The 13,109-nt window shown below is 44.0% G+C and overlaps 1 protein-coding gene across 2 annotated transcripts in view; it reads right to left on the minus strand.

Moving 5' to 3' along the window:
• The window catches only part of LOC126354150 (tetraspanin-9), a 472,671-nt gene that overhangs the window by 121,570 nt on the left and 337,992 nt on the right, over positions 1 to 13,109 (minus strand). For both annotated transcript variants that reach the window (XM_050003562.1, XM_050003561.1), the window contains one exon: positions 8,809 to 8,881. In XM_050003562.1, the coding sequence (XP_049859519.1) occupies positions 8,809 to 8,871 (63 nt within the window). In that variant the 5' untranslated portion in view covers positions 8,872 to 8,881. The remainder of the gene's footprint in view (positions 1 to 8,808; positions 8,882 to 13,109) is intronic.

A 13,109-nucleotide genomic window follows, 5' to 3' on the forward strand; every position in this document is an offset into this window, starting at 1 on the left:
TTCAACCTTCGAAACGCGCCGTGGAAATAAATAATACGGTGACTGGTAACAGTAAACTTGTTGTTTCATTTAATGTCAGTAACAGTCACGGTAAAGCCTAACCTAAAAATTTTCGCATTCAAAATGGAATGTTATATAAGCTTGGAAACACCAAGTTTCTTCATTTTTTTTTGGTTGTTCTTTAGTACACAGTGCTTTATTGACGTGAAATGTCCAATTTTGCAGTCGCTATGTCTGAGACGTACCTTCCTCACAACTATTAATATTTCCAACGCCTTCGCCTTCGTTGTCGTCCTTCTGAGACACAACGCTGCAGTGGCGCACGCGCAGTACACTGTGTACCGGACACCGCGCGGCTAAGACGGATGCGGCCACTGTCTTGTCATCCCTGCCCTACCCTGCGCCTCAATTTCCACCTGTCAGTCACAAAAGCTGGTGCTGCCTTGCCCTCGCCTTTGTCGTCCGCATCCCAATAAGGTCCTTGCCTATCGCTGAGCGCTCCTGCGCAAGACGGTCTCTTGGTCCATTCACAAGGTAGTGTTGACCCTCACCTCTCGAGCAGTAGCCTGTGCCCTGTGCTTGGACGGATTACAGCCGCTGTATTCGCTCCGTGTGACATGGGGTGATGGCTAAAGTGAAGCATGATCATTCCGTGTGTGCCGGCCGCGGTGGCCGTGCGGCTCTAGGCGCTGTAGTCTGGAACCTCACGGCTGCTACGGTCGCAGGTTCGAATCCTGCCTCGGGCATGGATGTGTGTGATGTGCTTAGGTTAGTTAGGTTTAAGTAGTTCTAAGTTCTAGGGGACTGATGGCCTCAGATGTTAAGTCCCATAGTGCTCAGAGCCATTTGAAAAAGAAAATGGTTCCCTAGAACTTAGAACTACTTAAACCTAACTATCCTAAGGACAGCGCACAACACCCAGCCATCACGAGGCAGAGAAAATCTCTGACCCCGCCGGAAATCAAACCCGGGAACCCGGGCGTGGGAAGCGAGAACGCTACCGCACGAACACGAGATGCGGGCAGCCATTTGGAGCATTGCGTGTGTGGCGCATGGCCAATCGACTAGGATCTACAGCCAAGCGAGCTCCGAACCCGTGGTTGCGAGTACCGGAAGCATGCAGGTTAATGTTGGGCATGCTGTGTGGCGATTGATGAAGATCATATATTTTTAACGCCGCCATTACACGCATTTCACAACATACCAGTCAGTTATAATTAAACTGAGGCTACTCACAGAGGTCCACTGTGCAGTAATTAGCGTATGACAGCGAAACTTGGTAGATATTCTAAAGCGTTAATGCGGAACCGATTTATGCTGGTTAAAAATTATTTCCAATTTTGGTCACCAGGTGCATCTCTGGCGCTGCGAATGCAAGAAAGGCGTATAGAAATGTTTCAGTATGTAATGAATTAGGAGCGTGACCTCGGCAGAAAAGGCCAAGCCAGTGATAAACAGTTCACTAACCACAAACAAGTGAAAGGGATATAACGCTGAATTTTATCATTAATTTCTGCGTACATTATTTATTCAATATCAGCACCAGAGACGTAGACGAGATGCTGCATCCGTAAAACGACATAATCAACAGTTGCTGTCAATAGTTCCGGCAGAATCTGAGCAACGTGTTCCTGTATACTCGCCTTCAGGTCACGAAGAGGCCTGACGTGTCCCAGATGACCGCGTTCTTTTAGATACCTCCAGAGCCAAAAATCACATGAATTCAGATCAGAGGATCTTGCAGGCCATGCCTCTGGAAAACCTCTGGAGATAACATGCTCGTGAAAGGCTGTGATTAGCAAATCTTTCACGGAGGTCTCGATAGAGTACAGACGTCACTGTACACGTGACAGGTCCTCTGGGTGTACCTTCTTCAAAGATCAACAGACCGATAATGAAGGGGCTTGCGAATCCACACCACACAGTCACATACGGGGAGTGAAATGTCTCTTAGTGCACAACGCGCGTCTTAACACTGCCCCAAATTCGACAGTTCTGTGCATTCACTGCACCCTATAGTGTAAAATGTGCCTCGTCACACCATTGAATATCGCCTAGTCAAATGTAACCAACTTCGATCCGTGCCAGAGACCGAAGAGAAAATTCAGAACGTTGTTGCGGATCATGAGGTTTCAGTTGCTGCACAGTATGGATCTCGTTAAATTACCAATATAAAATAGACTGAAAAACTTCCTGTACTGTTGACCATGGGACGGACAATCCTCGTTACATTACCGACCACCAGCACTACCAGGGGCATATGCTGCGACGTCAATTACCACAGTAACCTCGTCAATAACTTCCACTGGGAAAGGACGCCTTCGTCTTCTAGATGCAAAGTCAAGCTGACCCGTGTTTTCGAATTCCACTATAATCTTCTTAAGACATTTAATGACATCGGGACCCTCCTCAGGTTTTCAACCGCCGGTATTCTATGCTGTCCGCCTGCATACCTGAGTGTTAACGTGCTTGCCTCCCATGCAGCGGGCCCGGGTTCGATTCCCGACCGGGAGAATAACACATCTGGGTGTTGTGTTATCCTCATCAACGGCACGGAAGTCGCCCAGTGTGGCGTCGACCGAAATAAGACTTGTACTCGGCGGCCGAGCATCCCCGTATGAGGTTTCCCAGCCAACAATGCCAAACACTCATTTCATCTTTTCTCTCTATGCTGCCGTTCACATAAAACAATTTCATTAACAGCCCACAGTCTCTCTTCTCAATAGCCATACTGTCCACTCACGTTATGACTTGTCAAATGACAGCGTAGATGTCATACAAAAAGTGTACAGCGCCAGATTTACACTTGGTGTCCAAAAATGAAGCTAACTTTTTCCGCGTAAATCAGTTCCGCATTTACTCAGTATCATTTTACCAAGTTTCGGTGCCATACGATAACTACAGCCTACACCGAAACTCCCCCGTGAGTAGCTGCACTTTTAATTTTAACCACCCGGTACTTGGATCCTAGTGGTTCCGATGAGCTTGAATTTGTTGCACGTGAATGCTTCCCTAAAGAACCATTAAGGCTTGTGGCCGGGCTTTGGGGAAGTAATATAAAAGTAATGGCTCCTTTTACACACGTGCCTTGTTATTTTAGATAAGCTGTTTTTAGGATCTACTTCTGCAGAAGCTTATAGTTCTGTTAAGGGCCGAGAGCCCAGTCTCCCTTTGGCATGAATTCTTTTGTGAACTTTTGTTAAGCATAGTGATTTACATGGCTAATTGCGTGCCGGACATTGTTTAGACTGTAATTATTTTCGACACGAATATTCATTATCGTGAATAATCAGCGGAATGTTATCTCGTGTAATCATGTATATTGTATAACTCTGCAGAACTCGTAAATTGGGCTCCTAGTGTGGTTTCTTGTAGACGCCGGCTGTGAATGAGTGATCAAGTACTGCCCAATGCGTTTGCTACAGAGATTATTTTAATTTTTTTCTTTCTGTGGGTTCGTTTTGAAGGTTGTAAAAGTTTACTTCTTTTAAATTCATTTGGATGATTGTTACTTAAATTGTGCCAAATTTCCTTTTTTAGTACCCGCTCCCTGCTCTATACATGGAAGAATCCTGGAGATACTAAAAGGTATCAGATAGATTATATAATGGTAAGACAGAGATTTAGGAATCAGGTTTTAAATTGTAAGACATTTCCAGGGGCAGATGTGGACTCTGACCACAATCTATTGGTTATGAACTGTAGATTAAAACTGAAGAAACTTCAAAAAGGTGCTAATTTAAGGAGATGGGACCTGGATAAACTGAAAGAGCCAGATGTTGTAGAGAGTTTCAGGGAGAGCATAAGGGAACAATTGACAGGAATGGAGGAAAGAAATACAGTAGAAGAAGAATGGGTAGCTCTGAGGGATGAAGTAGTGAAGGCAGCAGAAGATAAAGTAGGTAAAAAGACCAGGATTAATAGAAATCCTTGGGTAACAGAAGAAATATTGAATTTAATTGATGAAAGGAGACAATATAAAAATGCAGTAAATGAAGCAGGCAAAAAGGAATACAAACGTTTCAAAAATGAGATCGACAGGAAGTGCAAAGTGGCTAAGCAGGGATGGCTAGAGGACAAATGTAAGGATGTAGAGGCTTATTTCACTAGGGGTAAGATAGATACTGCCTAAAGGAAAATTAAAGAGACCTTTGGAGAAAACAGAGCCACTTGTATGAATATCAAGAGCTCAGATGGAAACCCAGTTCTAAGCAAAGAAGGGAAAGCAGAAAGGTGGAAGGAGTATATAGAGGATCTTTACAAGGTCGATGTACTTGAGGACAATGGAAGAGGATGTAGATGAAGATGAAATGGGAGATACGATACTGCCTGAAGAGTTTGACAGAGCACTGAAAGACCTGAGTCGAAACAAGGCCTGCCGGCCGCGGTGGTCTCGCGGTTCTAGGCGCGCAGTCCGGAACCGTGCGACTGCTACGGTCGCAGGTTCGAATCCTGCCTCGGGCATGGATGTGTGTGATGTCCTTAGGTTAGTTAGGTTTAAGTAGTTCTAAGTTCTAGGGGACTAATGACCACAGCAGTTGAGTCCCATAGTGCTCAGAGCCATTTGAACCATTCGAAACAAGGCCCCCGGAGTAGACAACATTCCATTGGAACTACTGACGGCCTTGGGAGAGCCAGTCCTGACAAAACTCTACGATCTGGTGAGCAAGATTTACTAGACAGGCGAAATACCCTCAGTCTTCAAGAAGAATATAATAATACCAATCACAAAGAAAGCAGGTGCTGACAGATGTGAAAATTACCGAACTATAAGTTTAATAAGTCACAGCTGCAAAATACTAACGCGAAATCTTTATAGACGAATGGAAAAACTGGTAGAAGCCGAGCTCAGGGAAGATCAGTTTGGATTCCGTAGAAATATGGGAACAAGTGAGGCGATACTGACCCTACGACTTATATTAGAAGCTAGATTAAGGAAGGGAAAACCTACGTTTCTAGCATTTGTAGACTTAGAGAAAGCTTTTGACAATGTTGATTGGAGTACTCTCTTTCAAATTCTGAAGGTAGCAGGGGTAAAATACAGGGAGCGTAAGGCTATTTACAATTTGTACAGAAACCAGATGGCAGTTATAAGAGTCAAGGGGCATGAAAGGGAAGCAGTGGTTGGGAAGGGAGTGAGACAGGGTTGTAGCCTCTTCCCAATGTTATTCAATCTGTATATTGAGCAAGCAGTAAAGGAAACAAAAGAAAAATTTGGAGTAGGTATTAAAATCCATGGAGAAGCAACAAAAACTTAAGGTTCGCCGATGACATTTTAATTCTGTCAGAGACAGTAAAGGACTTGGAAGAGCAGTTGAACGGAATGGACAGTGTCTTGAAAGCAGGATATAAGATGAACATCAACAAAAGCAAAACGAGGATAATGGAATGTAGTCAAATTAAATCGGGTGATGCTGAGGGAATTAGATTAGGAAATGAGACACTTCAAGTAGTAAAGGAGTTTTGCAATTTGGGGAGTAAAATAACTGATGATGGTCGAAGTAGAGAGGATGTAAAATGTAGACTGGCAATGGCAAGGAAAGCGTTTCTGAAGAAGAGAAATTTGTTAACATCGAATATAGATTTAAATGTCAGGAAGTCGTTTCTGAAAGTATTTGTATGGAGTGTAGCCATGTATGGAAGTGAAACATGGACGTTAACTAGTTTGGACAAGAAGAGAATAGAAGCTTTCGAAATGTGGTGCTACAGAAGAACGCTGAAGATTAGAGGGGTAGATCACATAACTAATGAGAAGGTATTGAATTGAATTGGGGAGAAGAGGAGTTTGTGGCACAACTTGACAAAAAGAAGGGACCGGTTGGTAGGGCATGTTTTGAGGCATCAAGGGATCACAAATTTAGCATTGGAGGGCAGCGTGGAGGGTAAAAATCGTAGAGGGAGACCAAGAGATGAATACACTAAGCAGATTCAGAAGGATGTAGGTTGCAGTAAGTACTGGGAGATGAAGAAGCATGCATAGGATAGAGTAGCATGGAGAGCTGCATCAAACCAGTCTGAGGACTGAAGACCAGAACAAAAACAACTCCCTGCTCCATTGCTAACGCTGGAGAAGTCACGAAAAAACGGCTTAAAACATAACAGAACCACCTTCTGACTGAGCTACACCTCCCATACTAGGCGGGTGAAGGTGAGCTCGGCGCATTCCATATGTAAAAAGAGGGAAAATCACGACTTGTCGGACCTCACTACACGCCTGCAGTTAGTTGTTTCGGCATTTTTTGGGCAGCAGTGAGCAATGGCCTTTTGCTATATACCCGGCTCCATGTGAACATCGTATACGGTTTCCTTCCCAGTGTTTGCTTGTCATTGACAAGGCGCGACACTCGCCTTCGGTCTCTGTCGGCTAGGATCTGTTAACGACCACTGCTCGTAACGCCGTGTTTCATGCTGCTAGCCGTACACCATTCATTACAGACACGTTGGACAATCCGATTTGATACACGAACACATCAAACAGCTGCATTCACGGTGTCGTCACGAGCACATCCAGACACGATAGCTCCATTCTGCCACTAACACATCTCGACATCGACCCCTACTACTACAGTGATTCCATACAAAGGACTGGTACATACACACAACTTCTCTATCAGGATTTAAATCTTAGCGAGGAGACACATGATTGTCTGCTATCTGCACCACATCATGTACACCACTGCAAAGCCACCAGTGCGATCTTTTAAAGAGATAGCTGATTTTTTTTTTTGTGCCAACGGCCTTGCCGCAGTGGTTCCAGTTAGAGGGCCAAAGTTAAGGGCTGTTGGGGTTGGCTAGAACTTGGATGGGTGACCGTCCGGGTCTGCCAAATGCTGTTGGCAAGCGGAGTAAAAAAAAAAAAAAAAAAAAAAAAAATGGTTCAAATGGCTCTGAGCACTATGGGACTTAACATCTGAGGTCATCAGTCCCCTAGAACATAGAACCACTTAAACCTAACTAACCTAAGGACATCACACACATCCATGCCCGAGGCAGGATTCGAACCTGTGACCGTAGAAGTAGCGCGGTTCCGGACTGAAGCGCCTAGAACCGCTCAGCCACCGCGGCCGGCTGCAAGCGGGGTACATTCAGCCCTTGTGAGGCAAATTTAGGAGCTACTTGACGGAAATAGCGGCTTGGGGCTCGAAAACTAACAACTGTCGGGAGAGCGGTGTGCTGACCACATCCCCTCCACATCCGTGTCCGGTGACGCGTAAGGTCTGACGGTGACACGGTGGTTGGTCGGTACCGTTGGTCGTTCAACGGCTGTTCAGAAGTAGTTCCTTAGATAAAGTTTTATCCGGTGATCATGTCTCCACTAACAAGCAGATTAAACTAGACAGCATGCGAGAATACTGCACTGGTATAGATTGTAATTAATTTAGTCTTTCTATTTCGACAGGGCAATCTTCCAGTTTTGGATAAATCATGTGCCCAGGGCCATTTTTCCCGTTTCTGTCATAACTGATTGTTATCGTTGACAGACTATAACGCTCACCCCAGTATTTATTAGAAGTTTTTCCTTTGTTAAAAGCTTTAGAAAACGTACATTAGCGTTAACATCTAGGAACGTTTATTTTTGCTGGCAGTTTCCCAGACTCATTAATTGATGGAAACGGAATAAACTCAGATTTCAGGAAGAACGCTAACATGTTCGAATTACTAGTAATTGTTTGAACTAGCACCTCTCCGCTGAGTAACAGCTATTCATAAGGAAACGTTAATGTCTGTGCGCCATCACATAAGTTCTTTAAATGGTTCAAATGGCTCTGAGCACTATGCGACTTAACATCTGAGGTCATCAGTCCCCTAGAACTTAGAACTACTTAAACCTAACTAACCTAAGGACATCACACACCTCCATACCAGAGTCAGGATTCGAACCTGCAACCGTAGCGATCACGCGGTTCCAGACTGAAGCGCCTAGAACCGCTCGGCCACGGCGGCCGGCGAAACAGGGTCATCTGTACTCAAATGTGTGCCGTTTACCAATAGCTATCAGCAGATAATCAAATCCAGCATTACTTGAATCTGCCACGTTCTACATGAAAGGTAAGACATCCACCTTCGGTACAGCATTTCAATGACACCGCCGCTGTCTCAGAAGCAATAAGATACGCCTGACCCTCAGCGGCTAAAATGCAACGGGCTTGTATGGAAGTACGGATTAAACACATCGAGGATTGTATAAGCATTGTATTCATTACTTCGAAAGGAATTATGTAGGGCATGTTAAATGATAAAGGCATTTTCACAAACACAACTCAAAAGTCAAAGAGTAAATAGCTTTTTGTAACGGCAATTACTGTTTCACATTTGGCACTATGTTCTTCAAATAAATAACTATATTGGACTATAACATATACTAGCCTATATGTTAATTTAGGATACAAGCTATTCCATTCCAAATTTCTTCCGAATTCGTCCATCCGTTTCAGCGTCAAGGAGTACAAATACGCTCACACACAAATTTTCGCGTTTATAATATATGTAGGATAATATAAGACCCAATCTAGGATAGCAGTACAGGAATTTATCAGACTGGTAATAAGCTCTACTGCGTGACCTCATTGAGATACAGGTTTAATGAGCTACCCTGCTCTTCAGACCGTTTGTGGCACTGAAAACAATATATGGTTAAAAATTTATGTTTATTTAGAATATAGTGTCTCTTAGGTTTTCATATTGACAGATATGTTACAGCCCGAGTGTATTTTCGTGCTTTCTGTTTCGCCCTGGTTGCAATTAAATACTTTACGGCCTCCACACATGGTAGCGATAGAACTGTGATGTAAACAACATGTGACTTACCCACATGATGACATTCAGCGTGCAGAACACGTGCCGCACGCATGTGTATCCACTGCGACCCATTTTTGCGTTCCTGCAACAAATGAAAAAAAAAAATTTAAACATCACAGCAAAATTTTTCAAGGGTTTCCTCACAGGCACCATCTTCCTGAAGAACAGCAGCCTATTCACTTCACTCAACTTGTGGTAACACATTTCCTAGTTTTTCATTTTCCATTTCAATGCGTTTTTAAGCTTACTGTCTTTTTCCGATTGTCGTAATTTGCACTTTGTACATATTTCAATATTTCTTTGACGACATTGTACAGGTAACAAATCTGAAATATTCAGATGTTTAGCATCCTGTCTAGGTGCATAGTTCACTTCCTTTTTTCATTACTGCAAAATAGTGTTAGTCACAAACAACAATATTACACCATAAAAATTAACCTTTAAGTATTGAAGTATGATAACGGACGAAATTCAGTATCCGGAATGAATTTTCACTCTGTACCGGAGTGTATGTTGATTCGTTACGTCGTGGGAGATTAAAACTGTGTGCCGGACAAGGACCTTTGCCTTGCGTGGGGAGGGGCCCTACCGACTGAACCATCCAAGCAGGATTCACAATCCACGCTCACGGTTTTACTTCCACTAGTAGCTTATCACCTGCCTTCCAAACTTCGAAGTATCTTGGAAAAATGTGTGTGAAAAATAATATTGTGGATAACTGGCTTAGTCACAATTCTCCGTTATTGCTAGTCTTGCAAGATTTTCGGGAGTATGTCGGGCAAGTTGAGAAAGTTTTAGAGAGGTACTATCAGAAACAAAGCTGTGAGAGTGGGGCGTAAATCGTGACTAGACTTGTTTCGGTCACTAAGAAAACTGCCCACGAAACCAAGGTTCCGGATTGGAGTCCCAGTCCGACACATTTAATATGCGCAGAATTTCCATGGACAGGCTGATTTGGATCACTCTTACGAAATCTTACAGCTGATCAACTCTATCCGTAACCGTATTTACCTGGAAATCCACATAGTAAGGAAATAAGCAGTGTAACAGTTTAACGATCTGCCCAGTATTCTGGCTGAATCTGGATGAGCGGTCAGGAATTTCAGCGCTTTTCCTCCTGAACAGTGTCTTCACAATTCACTAACGAGGAGTCGCAGACTTGTCGCTGACGACAGGAGATCACACTACAGCGCCTCACCAGCAGTAAGATGACGTCATATTGTTTGGTCATAGGCTGACGCTTTTAACTGCTTCCTGGAGACGTACTCGCCTGGTGAGTTTACTGCAAAGGGTGCACCTGAGCTTTAGACCCAAAATTAGATGAAACACTGAAAATTTAAGGCAAGGAACTAACAGACGGAAATGAATGTTTTCTTTCTTACTGACAAACAGCATATACGAACAAGATCATAGGAGATCATAGGAGAAGTACAGTATCAGCTTCCTATTTGCGGACGCCTTTCCTTTAGTTCAGCGGTTGATATGCTAATTACTTTTTTAAAATTTACATTTATGCCACCGCTCAGAGAAACATACTTTTGCCACTATGTCTTGGCTTACTTCACTTTCGGCAGTCATAGTGTAAGTGGAAGAAGGTGACACAGGCAAACAAACAAACATAAGGACGCCCATGTTTCTGCTGCTGGAGAGTTCAGACGTAGGGTAGACGCCGGTTTATCTGGTTGATGTACATACTTCATTCTGCTACTAGAGTAATATGATGTATTAAAAGTTTTACGGCTAGCAGCAATAAATTTAGGGAACTATTTAAAATAGTTTCTCTCTAATGCTATAGAGTTAGCAAGTTACCTGCTCGTATTGCTTAATGTCGGACTCACATGGGCCGTGAATGTAACGAGTCTCTGACGTCCAAGCGTGGAAAAAACACACTGTGGAATCTTTCCGAATGTGCGGAGCAATATCAAGTGAAAGCACAGTTGAATGTGTACCATTTAACACCAACGTCACATAAAGGATGGCCCTCATTACAGAGCCATCATGCCTGTTTGGACATAGGAATAATTTTTTGTATTGATAGGTGCATTTAAAGAAGAACCTTGCGTCCATAACGACAAACGTTATCATAACAACAACTGTCACATAGAGGCACTAAGACATGTCTTTGAGAAAGTGAAATGAAATGAAATGAAATGTGCATGTGGTAAGGGCCTCCCGTCGGGTAGACTTCACCTGGTGCAAATCTTTTTGTTTAACGCCACTTCGGCGACTTGCGAGTCGACTGGTGTGAAATGAAGTCGCCGAGCAGTTAAGTTATCCCTGTCCACCAGGTATCGAAACCGGGCCCTTCGTCTGGCGTTCTGTCGCACTGAGCACTCAGCTATGGGGGCGGACGACAAAATGAAAAGCTACGAGGGCTTACTGAAAAGTAATGCTTCCGAATTTTCTGCCTCAGAACTGTTAAAGCGTTTTGAACGAAACAAATATTATTAACAAACGTTATTAACATTCTAAATATCTGTTCTTCATACCTACATATTTGCAGTCCTCTGTGGCTAGAAGGCTCCGAATTGTAGCGTGAAAAATGGCGGTTGTGTAACCCATCTATTACGGTGCGTCAAAAACAGCGTGCTGTAATCGTGTTTCGGGTTCGAAAAGCTCGTCCATGTATGGAGCATACCTTTCTTCGGCCTGACAATGGCAGGTCACACTCGAGCGATGCGACATGATCATATAAAGTTGATCGTCGGTAAAGCAGATGCCAGACTGAGATTCATTGGAAGAATCCTAAGGAAATGCAATCCGACAACAAAGGAAGTAGGTTACAGTACGCTTGTTCGCCCAATGCTTGAATAGTGCTCAGCAGTGTGGGATCCGCACCAGGTAGGGTTGATAGAAGAGATAGAGAAGATCCAACGGAGAGCAGCGCGCTTCGTTACAGGATCATTTAGTAATTGCGAAAGCGTTACGGAGATGATAGATAAACTCCAGTGGAAGACTCTGCAGGAGAGACGCTCAGTAGCTCGGTACGGGCTTTTGTTAAAATTTCGAGAACATACCTTCACCGAAGAGTCAAGCAGTGTATTGCTCCCTCCTACGTATATCTCGCGAAGAGACCATGAGGATAAAATCAGAGAGATTAGAGCCCACACAGAAGCATACCGACAATCCTTCTTTCCACGTACAATACGAGACTGGAATAGAAGGGAGAACCGATAGAGGTACTCAGGGTACCCTCCGCCACACACCGTCAGGTGGCTTGCGGAGTACGGATGTAGATGTAGATGTAGATCTGCAACAATCAGACGCCTCAGGTCCACCGTCATCGATCATTCTCCATACAGTCCCGACTTGGCCCCACCCATTTTAGTCTCTTTCCAAAACTTAAAGAACGCTTTCGAGGACTTCACTTTGATACTGATGAACTACTGCAAACAGACGTGAGGTCGTGGCTCTGTCAACAAAATCACGCTTTCTACAGTGACAGTATCAACAAACTGGTCTCTCGTTGGGACAAATGAGTTCGTCGCAAGCGTGACTATGATGGGAAATAAAAAGGTAGCCATGAAGAATAAAAATGTAGAATGTTAATAAGGTTTGTTTTATTTAAAATCTTTAAGAATTTTCACATAAAATTTTCGGAGACATTACTTTCCACCATACCGTCGTATTTTACGCTTGTCCCTTTCGAGAACCCGCATGTAGTTCGCGTACTCTGGCTGTACACGCCAACGGCCACTTGAGGGTGCAGTACCGTATTAACAGACTGAATCGTTTGGATCGTTTCTGAGCGTTTAGCAGCGCGGTGGAGAGCACGTAGTGCATTGTGTCTTGAATGCCAGCTTGCTAGTCGAGGAGGTGTGCTACACCCGGATCGATCCCATGTTACGCACTAACGACCGTTAGACTGGTACAACGGACACTGATAATTCTTTTTAGGTTTTCCACGCACATAGCTCAGGAGGTAGGTGTGCTACAAGTGACACCCACCAGTGTCAATACAAGCGTTGCAGTGCTGCACAAAATTTTGCCTCGCTCTCTCAAATATTCCTACTATCTTCACATACCATTGTTGGCTGGGATAGCCGACGGTGTAGGTCCAGCCGCCTGAGGCAAAATGCATTGTGCTTCCGCGAATGTGGAGCCACATTCCTCGCGGATATGATAGAACTGTGTCGTATGTGTTTTTGTAGGGTGTCGAGTGTAATGGGAACGTGTATAGTGTAAGAAACTTCCTGGCAGATTAAAACTGTGTGCCGGACCGAGACTCGAACTCGCGACCTTTGCCTTTAGCGGGCAAGTGCTCTACCATCTGAGCTATCCAAGCACGACTCACGCCCCGTCCTCAAAGC

The sequence above is a fragment of the Schistocerca gregaria genome, chromosome 3, assembly GCF_023897955.1.
Source record: "Schistocerca gregaria isolate iqSchGreg1 chromosome 3, iqSchGreg1.2, whole genome shotgun sequence".
Lineage (NCBI taxonomy): Eukaryota > Metazoa > Arthropoda > Insecta > Orthoptera > Acrididae > Schistocerca > Schistocerca gregaria.